Raw genomic sequence first — 18461 nt, 5'->3', positions numbered from 1 at the left:
TGATCGAGATGGCTGAGAAAATACTGTTACAATGCGTTCTATTAGCACACTGCCCAACATTCCGAAAGGTGGTGCGCGTGAATGTGTCTAGAGAGGGTTTAGGAGTGTTGTATGTTGCTGGGAGCTGGGTGGGGGGCACACTGTAGCACCTTGCAACATCTATCCCAGTGATGGCTTGGCCACCTAATATCAAGAGTTGATGCCAACGTATGCTCTCACTGCAACAGGGTGTCAAAGTGTAACACTTCCACTGATTTGGATGGAAATCAAAAGGTTTTACTCAGGGATATTATTATGGCAGAGAGTAAGCATGATCCCTGCGCCTAGATATCCCCAGCCACTGAGAAACAAGCTTGTTCGTATTTTCGTAGCTCCACCTCTCCATCTACATAGCCCTGTCCAGTGTTTTATTTCTTGGTCATTCTACAGTGTGACAAAATTGTAGGAACTACCTTTTAAGTATATATGGGTTATGTGTATAGTGATATGGTCATTAAGAATTTACAGCGGTTTTCATTTATCTAAATGTGAATCAAACTCAAGATTTTTCATCATATTAATAAACATTTTGAAAAAATACAGCAGTCTAAGTGATTTCCAAAATATTACAAAATTCATTTTTCTAGTAAGCACATACAGGATATTAGAAGCTTTTCAGCATTTGGATATTTGTCCCAAGTCATGGAAAATAGCTGTCTACTCCTATCCAGATACAGCAGATTTTTTTTCTCTGCAGCAATTAAGGAAATGATATTATATTAACCCATAAGCTAAATGGGAAAGAACAGCACCCATATTCGAACAAAGATGAGGGAGAATTACTAGGCTGAGTACACTGAGCCTGCATTAGCTCGTTACCTGGAGTCTGTGGAGATCTGATGTGCTTTTAATATCCTTTCATCCTGTGGCCTGTGCAGCAAAAATTATCTGGGAAACTGTGGCTTAAATTTCAGTGGGCTTGAACAGGAGCCATGGTTGTTACTTAGGGAAGAACCAAATATGTCACTGTCTTCTGTACTCATCCTTTGCTAGTTAAATGTTTTGGAGAGTGTGTGTGCGGGCATGTATGTTAAATTATTACATTCTCTACAGGTCATGTAAGAAATAAAAATTAGGACTGCAATATTTAATCAAGGAGGGAGAAATCCTACGGAACCTAGATGTTGTGTGGGGTCATTGGGGATACATCCCCCCCTTGAGGTCAGAGAAAGCACTCTGACTTTGGAAGGAGGAGTCGGAGATCTGTACCCCCTCCTCCATGCAGCCAGCATGGAGAGAACTGGGCCAGCTGCCCTCCAAGGTCAGAAAAGCAACCTTGGAGAGAGGAAAAAGGGGGCATATCGGTGGGCGGGGAGGGGTGAAAAACAGAGAGTCCTGGATAAAAGCTATCCTGAGCCTCTTCCAGCCTCCTTCCCTCTCCTTCCAAAGTGCAGTCGCTAGATAGCCAAAAGAGCCTAACAAATAATGAACAGTGGGACAATGGGGAGGTGAAGATCACCTTTACTGATTCTCCAGCCCTGCACTGGATGATCATAATTCAACACAGGGGATTCCAATTATCAAGGGCAAAGCTGATAGGATTGCACCCTTAATCAACGAGATAAACCAGTAATTGGGAAACATATTTTTAAGAAATGTTCATATAAACATATGCACACAGATAGCATGCTCCGTTAGAAGTGGATATGCTTCTGCTAAGGTAATATGGTTATTAATCCAGCTCATATGAACACAACAGTCATGCTGGATCAAAGCCAGAAGACAATCTAGTCCACCATCTTGCTTCTTACAGTGACCAATCAGATCTCTCCAGGGCACTGGACTTCAGTTAGTGGACCAGGAATCACTGTTGGGCAACAACTTGAACCAAGGTAGGTCACAATTGCAACACTACCACCATAAAAAATATGGTAAAAACTTAGAAGCTGATCCTCAAATGCATGTTTGGGCTAAAGTGAGTCCTGGGTCTGTAAAGACTGAAGAATACTCCACAAGAAGGACTTAAAACAACAGCCCTGCCATGTTGTCACCCACACACCCCATCCCTACATGCACACACAACATACTACCTCTATACACAGAGGTTCAGTATAGCCATCTTGACTAACAGGCATTCATCTTGCCAACTGTTTGAAAGGGACAGACCAAAGAACTGAACAAATGCAAACCCAGAGAGAACAAAATAAGCATTAGAAACGTTGCATGAACAACATGAGTCAACATCAAACTTCACTGTGATGGGGGTTGTAATGTTGACAGCACCTGTTATCTACAGAACTGTTCTTCCTACCAGCTCTAAGTCCAATGCATCATATTCTCCATGCTGGCAAAATGCAAGTTTGCCACTGCATGTGCTGATGTCAAGTTTCTGCGGCTAGACTCGGCTCCCTGGGGCACACTCCTGTTAAATGCTCAGAAAGCACAAGCGCTAAAGCTGGGATGTTAAGAAATAAACTACATTCTTTGAAAAAGTGAAGAAACATATGTCGAACTGAACACAGACCACTGTTACCTAGTCACTAATGGAACTCTAATGAATTGCAGCTGCTGACCTAATTTCACTCCATTTCACTACACAAAGGTACCAAATACCAGCAAGTGGAATCTCAGCAACAGCGAAGGTCTTCATGTATGGCAGGGAAACCACCATTGGCAACAGCAGCATGATTACTAGAATTTGTCTTGACCATTTCAGTTATAAAATATAAACATATAGGAACGTTTATTGTATGAAGATATAAAGCGAAGGGCTGTTAGATCACAATTAAACTTGAGATTTGAAAAATACACATATGGATGTATTTTAAAAGTTGCATTTTAAAAGGCCACCTTTGATGCAGAGTACGGAAAGTTGGTATGCATTTGAATGGTAAGTAATAATGGGATATGTTACAAAACCTTTAATGTATGTTTCCGAGCCCAATTCAAGGTGCTGGTCAAGCCCTACATGGCTTGGGACCGCAATACCTGATGGAACGCCTCTCCCGACATGAACCTACCCGTACACTGCGCTCAACATCTAAGGTCCTCCTCCGAGTGCCTACTCCGAAGGAAGCTCGGAGGATGGCAACAAGGGAGAGGGCCTTCTCAGTGGTTGCCCCCCGACTGTGGAATGATCTTCCCGATGAGGCTCGCCTGGCGCCAACGTTGTTATCTTCTCGGCGCCAGGTCAAGACTTTTCTCTTCTCCCAGGCATTTTAACAGCATTTAACAATGTTAAGTTTGTTTTTCATGGACCCCAGAATTGTTGTTTTTAAATGGATACTGTTTTTATGTTGTTGTTTTTTTAAAAAGTATACTTTTAATGTTTACTATTTTTAATGTTGTAAACCGCCCAGAGAGCTTTGGCTGTGGGGCGGTATATAAATGTAATAAAATAAATAAATAAATTCAGTAATCACAAGTTTGGTTTCTGATCAAAACCTTATACTTTTAATTCAAGTTATTCTTTAAGATAATTGGTTTTGCTTAAGATTAGTTTTTTTATATTATTATTATTATTATTATTATTATTATTATTATTATTATTATTATGCATTGTTTAGAAAGAAAACTATCAATGGACACAAATAAAAACTAAAAGCTGTCTATTTTAGGGTTCTAGTTTTCAAACTGAAGTACCTCAGAAGTTTATCAGGAGTTCCTGTATAGGACTACCAGTGACAGACGAACTTCTCTGAAAGTCAGCTTTTTCTGAACTACAGAATTCTCATATGTAATGGGCAGCTGGCAGGGGAGTTTTGGATTTCCTCATAGGAAGCAACAGTGAGGCCCAAGACCATGCACTGAGAGCACACCCCAGAATCTTTTGCAAAGCACAAAGGTTCCATAGCAGACATGGGTTTTTTTTTCTTGGCAGACAAATAAATGTGGAAAAGGTTTTGTGAAAGTTGGAAATTTAACAACGATGGTTCTAGAGGGATGGAAAAATGCACTCAGAGCCAATCACAGGAGTTCATTCACAACAGGTCCAAATAATGGAAACTATCCAGAACATTAATAAAGTATACTATAACAAGCTAAACCATTGTGAAAATGAAGTACACACTGGGTGGGAGTGGTAATGTTTTGGCTGATGGACATCCCTACAGGCAGAGCAGTACATAAATTATACACAAGGAAATAAAAATAAAATAACTTTTATGCAGACATGCAACCCAGATTCCAGGCCAATAAAATAATGTGAATTATGCAAACTAATATAAATTATTCAACTATGCATAATTCCATTTGGTTGCATAGTATGTTCTGCTACTAATAGCCACGGGCCCATGGAGCCCTGCTGGACACTGACGCCCTGCCCTGCCCTGCTAGGAATATCAATCCTATTCAGCAATACTTTCAAGCATAGCTTCACAACTTCTCATGAGGGCTAGAAATCTTTTTAAATAAATAAATAAATACAGACAGACTCTCAGGATGCTAAATGTTCCAATAGTATATTCTTCGTTGTTTTTTCAGCACTGTTTTAATATAATCTGGGTTATTTATGATACCAAATAAATCCTTAGTGTGTCTCTGTCTTAAGTGTTACCATGCAGCATGTCAAATTATGGTCAGGACCTAAACAGCTACTGCATGTGCTCCTAAGGGCTTGGGTACGCCCAGTGGGATTTGGGCCTTTTTTTTTCTTTGACCAGCAGACCCCCTCCTCTGTCTGAACTGCTTTTGGAAGCCCCCCTCAGTTTCTAAAGCAATTTGCCATGGGGAATGGGGAGGGGTGCTCTTTGAAAAATTATTATTATTATTATTATTTATTTATATAGCACCATCAATGTACATGTTAGTGCAAAGTCCCCCTGGGCATACAGAATTAGTTGTGCAATTCTATAGGCACTAGCTGGGAAAATAAAATAAAAATAGTGACCTGATACCAGAGCGTACAGACAGCACGCCTAAAACTCAGTGCATATACAAACAAGAGCAAGGAAACTTTGTGCAAGGCAGGCAGATATATTACATAGTTTTTTAAAAAAAGGAGGTTGCTTTACATACAGAGAGAGAGAGACACACAGAGAGAGAGAGAGAGAGAGAGAGAGAGAGAGAGCATAGATCTCTCACACATACAGAGTAAAATTCTTTCTGCTGAGCACATGTACTTTAGTCTTGTTCCTTCCACTGAGAAAGCAGGATTTAGCGTAGCTGTTCAAGCCTCCTTTTCCCACAGTCAGCAGAGCAATTCTGGAAGCCACCAGGTGGTGTTTCTGCAGTTGTCAACCAGCTTCCTTCAGAGGCAGATGAAGCCCAAGCTTCCACCTGCTGCATCAGAATCGGAAGCACTACCGACACTCACATGATACTGTTAAGTTTGGTTTGGGGGGAAAGGAGCTCAATGATGAACGGCACAACGCAACATATCAAGCTGGGGATACCTGCCGAATTTACTGAAACACACCAGCGATTAAGAGGACTCACAAAAGAGGGTAAGGAAGATCTGACTACAGTTTACTAATTCCTGTGTTAAAAACTAATGTTCTTAGCTGCATTTTCAAGAGCTCTTTTGACCACATTTGCTGTAAGTTTGTTCAAGAGTAGTAGCGTATGTCGAGAGCGTTTCTTTTTGCTGAGACTGTGGAATGGCACTTGGTGTACTGGCATCTGAGCTTATTTTGGTATTTGAAGTAGGATGCCAAAAGCAAAAGAATGGTAAAATGAAAGACGCAGACATCCCAAGGTTCTTGTAATATGTTTGAAAATAAGATTTACAGATTAAACCGATAAAGAAAAACAAGCCAGCAAAGGCAGAGTTAAAATTCAGCACAGTTTTTAAAGCTGAACACGAACAGCAGAAATCCTGTGCATCCATAAAGCTGCTTTTTTATTAGTAGGACTTGTAGTCATATCTGAATACATTGCCATAAAACATTTCACTACTTTAAAGGGTATTTTAAAAAGCAGAAGATGCTTTTTCCAGTTGTGACTTAACTGTACCAGTAGTAGCCTTCAGTACAAACCAATATAATCTGAATAGCACTATTTTTCAATACTTGTGAGTGGCGATGACACATCTGAATATAAACCAACCTACCACTGAGAGGAAGCCAGATCTGGACCAGTTAATATCCATGGATGCGCAGGGCAGTAAGGTAAAATAAATCCTCAAAATATATGAAGGCAAAAATTGAGTTTCTGCAGACCCCAGTTTATAATTAGGATGTCACTAAAGCGGTGTTATTTAAAGTCTCTTTTTTTAAAAAAAAGTTTCTATTGGTCTAGTTTTCAGTGGTTTATAAAAGTGGTTTATGATACCTTTCTGGAACAAGAATTAACCAAAACAAAAAAGGCAAGTTATTCTTAAACCTTCTGCTGGCAAATCAAACTTCTACAAAATTAGTTACAGTCTGGAAGAATGCCTTAATCTAAAAATGTGTTGTTATAGGCTTTATGGTAATTCAGACAGTATTACAGACTTTATTTTGGGCAAGTGAAAATAAATGTTCTTTCTAGAAATAAACATGACAAACCCCATGAACCTAGTTTATGTATGCCTTCATATAAAACAGTAAGAAGTGACTTGCCGGATCAGCCTAAATGCCTTTTTCTTTCTTTACTTCAGCATTATGTCTCCCAACAATGCCCTTGGGAAATTGACAAGCAGGACAAAGGGGAAATAACCAACCTTCCCTTGCTTGTTCCTAGCACTGGGTACTCAGAGGTATACTGCCTTCAAAAATGGAGGTTCGATTTCTAACTATTACAGCTATTTGCCATTGATAGATTTATCCTTCCTGAATTTGTCCAGTCCGATTTTTTTTAAAAAATAAACAACTAAGCTGATGACAATCACCACAAACTGTGGTAGTAAATTCTCTAAGTAAAATATACGCAGTGTGAGTGTGAAGAAATTGTAACTACACTTACTTCCAATCGATGTCATTGGATGGCCATGCATTTTACTGAGAATGCTTTGTTATTCTTTCAACATTTAACATCATGTTATAAAGCTATAATGTTCTCAATCCCCTTGCTCATCCTTTTTCTATACTAAAAGCATGTTTCATGTAGACGTTTCTACCACCCATTCTCGTTTTACAGTACAATCCTATACATGTCTACTCAGAAGTGAGTCCCATTGAGTTTAATAGGGCTTACTGACAGGTAAGTGTGTACAGCATTGCAGCCTTAAATATTTTTTTCTGTTGGTTCATTAGCCATACAGTATACATTTATGATGGGGTAACAGGCACTGCACATAATATTCTACAACCAATTCAGCCAAGAGAAGTATTTGCCAGGACTCAATCATCATATGCCAGCAATAGTTCAATAAAATCTGGATTGAAAATGTTTAGGATGATAAGCGTTTACTGTACTCTATATTTACATGCATTTCCACCCATTTACTTGTCCTACTTTGTAAGAATCTTAGCTGCTCACAGCTTTTTGCTGAAATATTTCACATCATCTGGCCCAAGTGTTTAAATAATCTGTGATACAGTTCTGCTTTCTTTTGATTTATAATTTTGCAAAATCAATCAGCAAAATAGAGTTTAATAGAAAAGGTAGGTGTTTAAGACATTGGTATTTATTTTCAAAAGATTCCCATATCATCAATGGTTATTAAAACGTATGGATTAATACAATTCTAATCTTTAAAAGAGCCTCTGTGAGAAAAATAGGTTAAAATAGGTTAAAAATCATACTTTTTCTCTAGCTTGCAAAAGGTCTATCAATTTTTCAGCCAAAACATGTACTCTGGGGGTTATTTGTTAAGACTACTATAATTATCTATGAAAACAAAGAACATGATACTGCAGAAAGCTGATCTTTTATTTCATCCAAAACTGTCTTTATTCCTCATTTTTATCCTTTTTTCATACAAAGCAATGCCAAGAGGATGTTTTGCACATTGCTACTGAACAGATCTCATAGAATCACTCATGTTTACAAAAAATCTTTTACGCTTAACATGAAAGTTCACGTATTTCTGGTTCATCTGACTAACTGCACAAAGAAAGTATCATGTGTTTACATGAAGAGATGACAAGACCATTCTTGTTCATAAATGGTGGATATTTTCAATCTTCCAGGCACAAAATAATTAATAGTTTTTCCTTTCATTAATTGCAGGTCCGACAATATTCACTACTTGCTAAACGGAAGCAAAGAGTTACTATGATTCTGCATCTTTCAAATTGTAAGCAAGTCTGCGATCGAAGGAAAATGTATATACCTGAAGCCATCATTACTATAAAAAAGTTCCTGTATTATAGAACATATGAACTCTCTCTCTTATCAAACTGAGGATTAACATTTTTCCTAAGGTACGACAGAAATTCTACAAGTACTGATCTTGACTGATTCTGCCTTTCCATATTCCAAACATGACCTCTACAGATATCTTTGGATCCACCAACAATTTAAGCACTTTGGCACTGAAGTCCAAAGCAATCTACCTAGCAGGGAACCATACCATGGAAATTTACACAGTGCCCACATCTCCAGTACTTTGCAACAGCACATATTTCGAACTAAACGGATCGTACCTGGGCAATGAAAGCAAACCTCTCAACCTTACAGATAAAACGGAACACCAGCAATACATTATAAGTCTTTTCTTATCATGCCTTTACACAATATTCCTTTTCCCTATAGGCTTTGTAGGAAACATCCTTATTTTAGTGGTGAACATCAGTTTTCGTGAAAAGATGACTATTCCAGACCTATACTTCATAAACCTTGCCGTAGCAGATCTCATTTTGGTTGCTGACTCCCTCATCGAAGTCTTTAATCTTGACGAAAAGTATTACGATATCACAATAATTTGTACTTTCATGTCCTTGTTCCTTCAAATCAACATGTACAGCAGCATTTTCTTCCTAACGTGGATGAGTTTTGACAGATACATAGCACTGGCAAAAGTAATGAGGTCCAACCTGTTTCGTACCATGGAGCACGCCAGATTAAGCTGCGGCCTCATTTGGTTGGCGTCCATCTCTGCAGCCCTAGTGCCCTTTACAGCTGTACATTTGCAACACACGGGAGAAGTTTACTTTTGCTTTGCAGATGTAAAAGAAATCCAGTGGCTAGAAATAACCTTAGGGTTTATCATTCCTTTTGCTATCATAGGTCTTTGTTATTCACTAATTGTTAGAGTCCTGATAAGAGCCCACAAGCACAGGAGTTTGCGAATACGCCGTCAGAAAGCTCTTCGCATGATCGTTGTCGTCGTCCTCGTCTTCTTCATCTGCTGGCTTCCTGAAAATGTGTTTATAAGTGTGCAGCTTCTCCAAAAGACGGAGCAAACCTCATTGCGAAGCCACTCTTTCAGACATAACTACCCCTTAACAGGACACATTGTGAACCTTGCGGCCTTCTCAAACAGCTGCCTTAATCCACTGATCTACAGTTTCCTAGGTGAAACTTTCAGAGACAAACTGAAATTGTATATTGAACAGAAAACCAAAGTGTCTGTTTTAAATCGCTTTTGTCATGCTACCCTGAAATCAGTTATTCCCGATAGCACTGAGCAATCGGAAGTTTAATTTAGCCTGTATCAAAAGTAACATACTGATCACAATTCTTGTTACTAACAGAAAAAAAATATACACTTTGCCCTACGCACAAAGATTTGTACTCTATTTTTATGACAATATGTAAAAGATTGCACGTTATTCAGATCTACATTTAATTATGAGTAGGAACGAATAAAAGTCTGATGGAGGGTCATATGCATTTGTATACTCATGAACAATAAGTTAGCAGAAAATTATGTAAGGAAGAACCTAACTATAATACAATTATCAAATATTGTTACTTTTCTGGTATATGTTAGATGCCCTGAACGAAATAATAAAACTGCAGAAAGACTGGGAAAATTCAATATAACATATTGATATGGAGATGCAGAGAAATCATTGATTTTTCCATCCAAGTATATCAGCTTGCAAACTTGGTTAAGAAAAGAGCTACAACATTCAACACATGGTACTATATATAGATAGATGTATTTTGTTGCATACACTGAATTAAGAAAAATAGAAAATCAATCTAGAATTACAAAAGAGAACTCTTTTGGTTGTTTTTTTAAAACTATAAATAGTCAGCCAGCAGGTTTTTAATTATTATCCAACCCATTGTCTTGAGACAGAACTTCCAGTTCGACATATAATGCCAAAGGCAGGAACTCTTGACTTTTCTGCTACTTGGGGGTGACCGGGGTGGGTGGGGGGAGAGAATAGAATGGACACTGCTGCCAAACCACAACTATGCTAAAATCCTAGTTTTCTCTATTTGTGTTCGATGGGCAGCTGTCACATCTGCCCTGGGAGAGAAAGAAAGAAGCTTCTACAGGAACCAAACCATGGGCAAATTTACGGTTAACATTCAGAGCAGTTGAGATATTGATGGGGTGGGGAATGGAGTGCATTAAGAAAGTGGGAACTGGCTTGCTCAAGTGCCCAACAGCGTATGTAAATATCCTAGAGGAGAGATGCATGCCATGGGGTTAATAAAAATTACCCCTGCATTATACAGGGATGCTTCAAGTGGAAAGGAAAGGAAAAAGAACACGCCTGTTCCTGTTTTCCTGAATGCACCCCACCCCAGCATGTAATATAGCAATTAATTGCTCAGGTCCAACTTGAACTATTAAATGTGCCATATAATTGTTGTGCTATACAGTTTTAGCACTATATAGTACAACAAATGAAAGCTCTCCGTGGGGAGAGGAAAGTGTCCCTCTGCCCTAAGAGGTCTGAACAGCATTACAAATCTTTTGCCCCAGGCTGGAATGAGAGCCCTGGAATCAGAGCAGTCCTCTTATGACTCACATAATCTCTCCAGTTGGCCATGCTTGCCAAAATATCTGGAGGGCACCATGTTGCCCACCCCTGTCTTAGAGATGAGATGCAGTGCATCATTTTGCTGCAGAACCCATTTGTCTAGCTAATTGTTATCAATTTTCTTTCCAGAATCTTTGGACATAGGACATATTCAGATATTAGTCATGCTTAGAACCTCTACATACATTGAAATCAGGAGGCCATTGACTCACTTGCCTCCTACTCCATTATTTATTATAAATTGTTAATATAAAATGTATTTCATGAAACGGGATTTACAGTAGGGTATCCGTGATCCTGTTATCAAAAACCCTGCTTTCAGGATCACAGGATGAGGGAGAGACTTTGTTCCAATAAGTTTAGTATCTTCTAGGTTACGCATTGCTCTATATACAGTGAGATGAGGTGGGGTGATACACAAGCCAGGGACTCACATCAGATGTTAACACAAGCAGAGTTCCGAGGTATTATCTGAATTGTCACAGACTCAAGGGTTAAAACCACAGATTTTTTTTCCTGTTTGGACACTATTTGTAAGGACAATTAACACAGCATTACAATTTCAACATTTCCTGCCATGATAGGGAATGGAGTTTGCTTCTTATTGGGTTTGAATCACTCCCTTTTGACCCCTCTAGAAAACAACAACCCTAAGTTTAAGAGGAAAGTGGACCTTATGTGACCCTTGTGTAAAAAACACACTGCCTCCTTTGGGGTTAGACCCTAGACTTCAACTCCTCATGCTTGTCACCAACAGGCTGCAAGGTCCTGAGAGCTTTCAAGAATAGCTTAGGGAAATACTTTGGACAGAGAAAAACAAGATTTCCCCCTTGCAGGTTCTGAAGCGCTCTATAAAAGCTCTGTGTTGCTGCTGCTGCTACTGCTTCTATTATGGGGGTGGATCCAGACTTAATCGCACTTAATCTCCACTGAAATAAAATGGAACTTGAAGTAAAGTCATGCCTAACTCTTCACATTAGTTGTAATGGCACCTAAGTGCAACTTAGAATCATAGAATCATAGAATAGTAGAGTTGGAAGGGGCCTACAAGGCCATCGAGTCCAACCCCCTGCTCAATGCAGGAATCCACCCTAAAGCATCCCTGACAGATGGTTGTCCAGCTGCCTCTTGAATGCCTCTAGGGTAGGAGAGCCCACAACCTCCCTAGGTAACTGATTCCATTGTCGTACTGCTCTAACAGTCAGGAAGTTTTTCCTGATATCCAGCTGGAATCTGGCTTCCTTTAACTTGAGCCCGTTATTCTGTGTCCTGCACTCTGGGAGGATCGAGAAGAGATCCTGGCCCTCCTCTGTGTGACAATCTTTCAAGTATTTGAAGAGTGCTCTCATGTCTCCCCTCCATCTTCTCCAGGCTAAACCTGCCCAGTTCTTTATAGGGCTTTGTTTCCAGACCCCTGATCATCCTGGTTGCCCTCCTCTGAACACGCTCCAGCTTGTCTGCGTCCTTCTTGAATTGTGGAGCCCAGAACTGAACTTAGTCTGGATCAAGTCTAAAACAACCACTAATTTTTTTTTGTGGGAAAGTCAGCAGCATCTGTCCAGTTCCTGAAAAAAAATAAAGATGCCTTCAGCTGGCTAAGCTTGGCATCTTGCCATCATTGCAAGAAGTAAATGTTAAAACAACAGCATGCTCTCTTCTCCCACCCACAGCTATCTGACAGAGCAGAGCTGTTTGTGGAACACTTGGGAGTGGTCAGAACACAGTGTGTTGGTCACAAGGTGTGTTGGTCACCAGAGGATAACAAGAATACAATAATTTTACAATGAAACCAAGATAAGTTCAAACAATCTTTAAAACTATACACACACAAAGAGCAGGCTGTTGTAGCGAATGCACAGCTATTTAGGTTTGTGGAAGAGGTTGGTGAGACTGCATCTGCAGTTATGAAAGCCCAGGAAGGGAAGCAACCCATGAGAAAATCTCTGTGCAAAAAGATGCCTGGAGTTGTGAAGAGTTTGGTATGTGGGATGTCATTCAAAGTCAACCACTTGGCAGTCAAGCAACAAAACAAGCCTGAACTGACATTTGATGCTACTTGAAAGCAATGCTCGCAGAAGTAGAACACATTCAGAAAGTGTGTCAAGAGAGCCGCTTAATAAAGCTGCTAGTTTTGGGAAGATTATGCACACGGCCAAACCAATATGTACGATAAAAAGCAAAGCCAAATCTATAATAAAAATAAAGGGCGCTGTTTGTAGTCACTAACTAGTCAGCAACAGATGTTAGGGGAAATGTTCTACATAGCATCTAAAGCAGCGGTTCTCAACCTGTGGGTCGGGAGCCCTTTGGGGGTCGAATGACCCTTTCACAGGGGTCGCCTAAGACCATCGGAAAACACATATTTCCGATGGTCTTAGGAAACTGTATTGACTGAACTATGTCATGTATCATCTTTTGTATTATTAAAGCTATTGTTATGTATTATTTTCATTAGCAAACCATCCCATGACAATGGATCGTGTAGAGAAGAATGAAAATAATTTTATGGTTGGGGGTCACCGCAACATGAGGAACTGTATTAAAGGGTCGCGGCATTAGGAAGGTTGAGAACCACTGATCTAAAGCATCCTCTCAGTGTATTAAAAGGGCAGAACCAAACCTATTGGACCTCCATCAATGGCCATTGAACTCTGCTAGCAAAGATAAACAAGGTCATGTTAACTAAACAAGAATACAATAATTTTACAATTAGGCTCACATGTTTCCCAATGTATCCACTAAATGATTTTACTTTTAAAGGTCACATCACCTTATAACATCTATGTCAATTGGGACCATCACTATAGCCTGCTACAGCCTGGTAATACAAGGCCTCACTTTGCTTCTGGCGTAGCACACAGGTACAAACTATGAAGCAATAATTTCTCAGTTCCATGGGTAAGTAAAGTGGGGCTTCAATTATCATTTATGACCCCAGATGTAGTTTAACGCAGAAGACAGACCCATTGAAATGAATGGGACTTATATTAGCTATGACTAACTTAATTCTCATTCATTTCAATGGGCCTACTCTATGTGGCACTAACACTGGATGCTACCTACTGACATGACGCTGCCTTATAATGTGTCAAGGCCACTGGTCTAGCTATACCAGTACTACCAGAGAAACTTCAAGTGGAGATACCAAGAATTGAACCTAGGATCTTGTCTATGCAAAGCAGGTATTCTCACTGCCCTCCTGAGTCATTTTAATGCAGCCTTCCTCAACCTGGGGCGCTCCAGATGTGTTGGACTGCACCTCCCAGAATGCCCCAGCCAGCTGGCTGGGGCATTCTGGGAGGTGCAGTCCAACACATCTGGAGCGCCCCAGGTTGAGGAAGACTGTTTTAATGGATTCCATTGGTGTTTTCCATTAAGTGGTAGGAAGACGGCTTTGGGATTCAACACAGATATGATAGTCAAACATTTCAACCCTTTGTTTTACATTTCAATGTGGTCTCTCTTTCCCTCACCAAGGGATATGGCAACACCAGAGGCTAAGAATAAATCAGAGTCTGCTGAGCCAGCTATTCTGGCTGGCAACGGAGGAAAGCTGCCAGGTTTGTCTTGCTCTGAGAAACAGGGCTTGCAAAGTATGATCTTATTATCTCACGGAGGCTTCTTTGACTTACCAGAACAAACGGTTCTGGTAAATTCTGTAGTAACATTAAGAGCTGATAATATGAATCACAGCTTTAGAAAATCGACAATAGCACTGAATTCCAAAGCCGAGTTTATGCACAATTCTGCAATATTTCTACCGAAAATTCCAAAATATCAAGTAATTGTCTCATTTATTCTTGATACCATCTTATTTTAAACAAGTATTTTACTGGGACTGTAAGAGAAATTAGACCACTTTTAGATTCCTATTTCACATAATATACAGATTTCTCTCACCCGAATAAATGTGAAATAAGACTTGAAAGCACCTAGAGTTGGCACACTGGTCAACTGACCGATCAAATATTGTAAGTCTATTAGTTGACTGTGGCCAAATATACCAAGAATGTCACTCTACAAATGGGAGCTTACTTACTTTCATTTCATTATGGTGTTATTTGTTAGCAGGGCAGGACTTGGAGTTGCTTGCCTCCGAATCCTGCAGTCAAAGGCAGAGCACCCCACTGACCACACGTTATAATTTTACGGAATCTTCTCACAGCAAAAGGAACACAAGCAATGCTGGACCTGGCCTAGGAAGACCCAATTCTCACTCAACTGATAAGCCCATTAGGTGAGGTTGAACCAGTCACGTACACTCAGCTTAATCAACCCCACAGGACAGTTGGAAGAGTAAGGGTAGGGTTTGTGAATTTCCCAAAGAGCTCTCCTACTTGCACCCAACCCATTATTGAGCCTATAAGGCTCTGGAATTAATATTTGTCTGCTTCGACTAGGATGAAATCATTTTAGTCCTTCAAAACTGCTTGAAAATAGGCAATTCAGGGAAATAATCAACCTGCTAATTGCCAAACCACTTCCTGCTTAAGTGCCCCTATTACCCTTATTGAATCCAGTGCTCCACGCAAGACACTTTGGGCAAGAGTCAAGTGGACTGCCTATCTGCATAATATTATTCGTTGCTGAATCTTTACCTTAAAAAGAAATATCACGACTGGATTCCAAAGTTCCAATTCATGAAGTCAACTGTGACACATAGGTTGTCAACTGATCAGTACTGCAGTGAGTAGGAAGTCAATTGCCCTGTCATGTGAATTCCTACATAAAGCATTACTTCCTGGTTAGCAGGACTTTGGGTAGGCCTATCAAGACCGATAGCTACTTCCTTCACTTTTGTCCTCTAATGTTTCCATGGGCTTTTGAACAAAAGAAGAGCCATGCTGGATCTCGACAAACTGGGAGAATGAAATCAACATGGCAAATGAGATTCGATGTAAACAAGTGTTAATAAAAAGTAAATTTACTCACAAGAGCTATCAGCTTTTCATCATTACACATTATAATAAGGATCTAATTCCAAAACTTAGCAGCATTGCCTCTTTTGTGAAATGGAAGAGATCTGCCATTAATTATCTGCTGTGATGTCTCATTGCTGTAACACAAATTGGTAGAATATCAGTAGTGCTGATATTGCGCTAATAGAACACCAAGTTTCCCCTAGCTAGCACAGGGACAGCAGAGCACTTCTGTAGCCATGGGGAACATTCTCTTTTCAGGCACAGAAGTGACCATGCATCTGTAACTCCTTCAAGCATGATCCCATTTTAGAAAGCTGCCTTATACTGAATTAGACCAAGGGTTGATCCAATGGTTGTCTACACTGACAAACTCTAGTTTGCAACCTGGTTTTTTGGGGTGGGGGGAACACAGATGTATAGAGATACTCTTAGAAAGTTGCTGATGTGAATACAAAAGAATATACTCTACACCAGGCTAACACTAAGCTAAAGCATTTCTGGGAGCAAAACTCCAGATAGGAAGAGGCTAAATCTTAATTTAAGGAAGTCTGCTTTTATTGATTGCTTTATTTTACATTTTTATACTTAGTTGCCTTGGACATTTTTTTAATAAAGAAAAGTGGGCTACAAATGTTTTAAATAAATGTAAATGTACATAAAGAGGAAAACTTTTAACTGATTTCTAGGTATTTCTAAAATGTGTGTGATGTCATATTTGATGAGACAGCAACTAGAAAAAAGGGAATCTACATTTCTTGTCCTACTTCCCCACTTTGAACTTAGCCTGAATTAAGAAATCTAAACTATAGCGCAAAATTATATGATCTTGCATCCTGTTGGTTAATGCCTGATGAAGAATTCTTAACCTTTTGAAACTCTGCTAAATAGTACACAAAATATTGTGTTCATACCAGAAACAGTTGGAGATGTAAGCTTTTTGCATGGGAAAACCATTTTCAAAGTAGGAACTGTTTTCCCAGCTGCAAATATGCTTTCCTGGGAAATTTGTTCAGCCCATTACAAAAATATTCAAAGGAATGCAAAATTATCCAGTCTTATCTATGCATATAAATATTTCAAACAATTTTTGTACACTTCCTCAAATTTGCTGTCATTGCAGAAGGCTAAATTAATAAGATAGCAACGCAACAGATAAATGTGCTACCAATTTACATAGCAAACGGGTGAAGATTTCCCCAGGACTAATTTAAGTCTTGTTCATAAGAAGCAGATTTCCTCACACAGGGTTCACATGGCTCCATTGTCTTAAGAGAGTTATATCTCCTCCTACAAACACCAACTTGCCCATGTTTCAAAACTGTTAAATTTGTTATGGGATAACTGGCAAGTCACCGGAGGCAAGACTAGGGCTTCCAGGTTGCAACACAGAAAATCTCTCTGTACCTTTAAGACTCCCAATGAAGCAGCTGCAGCCATCCCAACCAGTTATTTCCCTCATACGTTTTGCCCGTCCTCCGCTTTTGCTTGTTGCAATGAGTAGCGCTGTAACAGCATCACAAGCCAGGCAACGCACAGGTTTCTATATCAGCTACAGCCAGGGAGTGATACCTCAAGGGCAGACTGGCGTGAAGTAGTCAACGATTTTGAAGGTAAAAATGGCCATTGCAAGATTTCAGAGCCGGGGACAACATGGAACATTGGAGGATTTCGTGGGGAAAGTCCAATGAAGGTGATGATCAACAACCCATCACTATCCCCTGGGACCGTCTTGTCAAGAGTGAGCGGTTACACAAAGACCCAATTTTTAATTAGTGGTCTCAAGGCCTAACAGTATCAGCAGTGTGCAGTTTCTCCTAGTTATAGCCATTCTGCAGCCAAATCCTCAAAATGCTTGTATCTGGACAGGGCTCCTTCTAGAATGCATGTTTAGGGATGCAGAGAGTAATCAGAACACCGCAAATGACAGACTTTTCAAGAAAGCTACTGCCGTATCGGCACTGTAAGTCAAGACACATCACGTTACGCAAGGCAATTTTATTAGTTAGCTGGTGTTGGTGAAAAAGAATGCAAGGCTTTTGTCCTTCATTAAAACATTTTGATTCTTCACACCAAATAATGTAATATAGTGAAATGATAATTAATTCTAATCACCCATTCAGTTTGATTTAGATGCCCTATCTTATTTTAAGAATTTGGGTCAAGTTTATTTATCAATAGTTTCAGACAAGGGGAATAGTAGTAATACTGAGCAGTTGCTGACAGCGTTTTCATCGACATGAAAGCTCACACACTAATAAATAATAATAATAATGATAATAATAATTTATTTCTTACTCGCCTCTCCGATTGGATCGAGGCAGGGAACAAGCATAAAATACTACTGTTGTGGCTCAACAAAATAGGATCTCTATATAATCCACATCATCTTGCCTACTCTTAAGACTGCCTAAAACAGCCTTCACTAACCTGGTACCCTCCAGATAACTTGGACTCCCAGGATTCCTGGCAACTGGCTTAATGTACTGAAGAACATAAGACCAAGGGTCCATCTAGTGACCAATCACACAGTGACCAATCATCTGTTGACCAAGAACCCACAAGCAGGACATGAGTACAACAGCACCCTCCCAACCAATTTCACCAGCAACTGGTAAGCTGAAGTCCAAAATATCTGGAAGGCATCAGATTGGGAAGGCAGCCTTAGAAATCACATTCATCTTGCAGGTGTAAGCAACCATTTCAATAGCATACAGAGAAAAGGGATTGAGGAAAGAAGGAAAATAAACCAGTATTG

General features: G+C 39.7%; 2 protein-coding genes across 3 annotated transcripts in view; one reads left to right on the top strand and one right to left on the bottom strand.

Moving 5' to 3' along the window:
- GPER1 (G protein-coupled estrogen receptor 1) overlaps nt 1–9485 on the top strand; it is a 44545-nt gene extending 35060 nt beyond the window's left edge. The window contains exons 1-2 of one of the 2 annotated variants that reach the window (XM_063142912.1): nt 5224–5423; nt 8071–9485. In XM_063142912.1, the coding sequence (XP_062998982.1) occupies nt 8325–9485 (1161 nt within the window). In that variant the 5' untranslated portion in view covers nt 5224–5423; nt 8071–8324. Of the gene's footprint in view, nt 1–5223; nt 5424–8070 lie in introns of those variants that run through there. The other variant, XM_063142911.1, reaches the window with a different exon arrangement.
- The window catches only part of C17H7orf50 (chromosome 17 C7orf50 homolog), a 129187-nt gene that overhangs the window by 104382 nt on the left and 6344 nt on the right, over nt 1–18461 (bottom strand). The gene's annotated exons all lie outside the window — the stretch shown is intronic.

This window comes from Elgaria multicarinata, chromosome 17 (assembly GCF_023053635.1).
Source record: "Elgaria multicarinata webbii isolate HBS135686 ecotype San Diego chromosome 17, rElgMul1.1.pri, whole genome shotgun sequence".
Classification (NCBI taxonomy): domain Eukaryota; kingdom Metazoa; phylum Chordata; class Lepidosauria; order Squamata; family Anguidae; genus Elgaria; species Elgaria multicarinata.
Note: the sequence above shows the minus strand (reverse complement) of the source record. Positions and strands in the feature narration are given on the sequence as shown.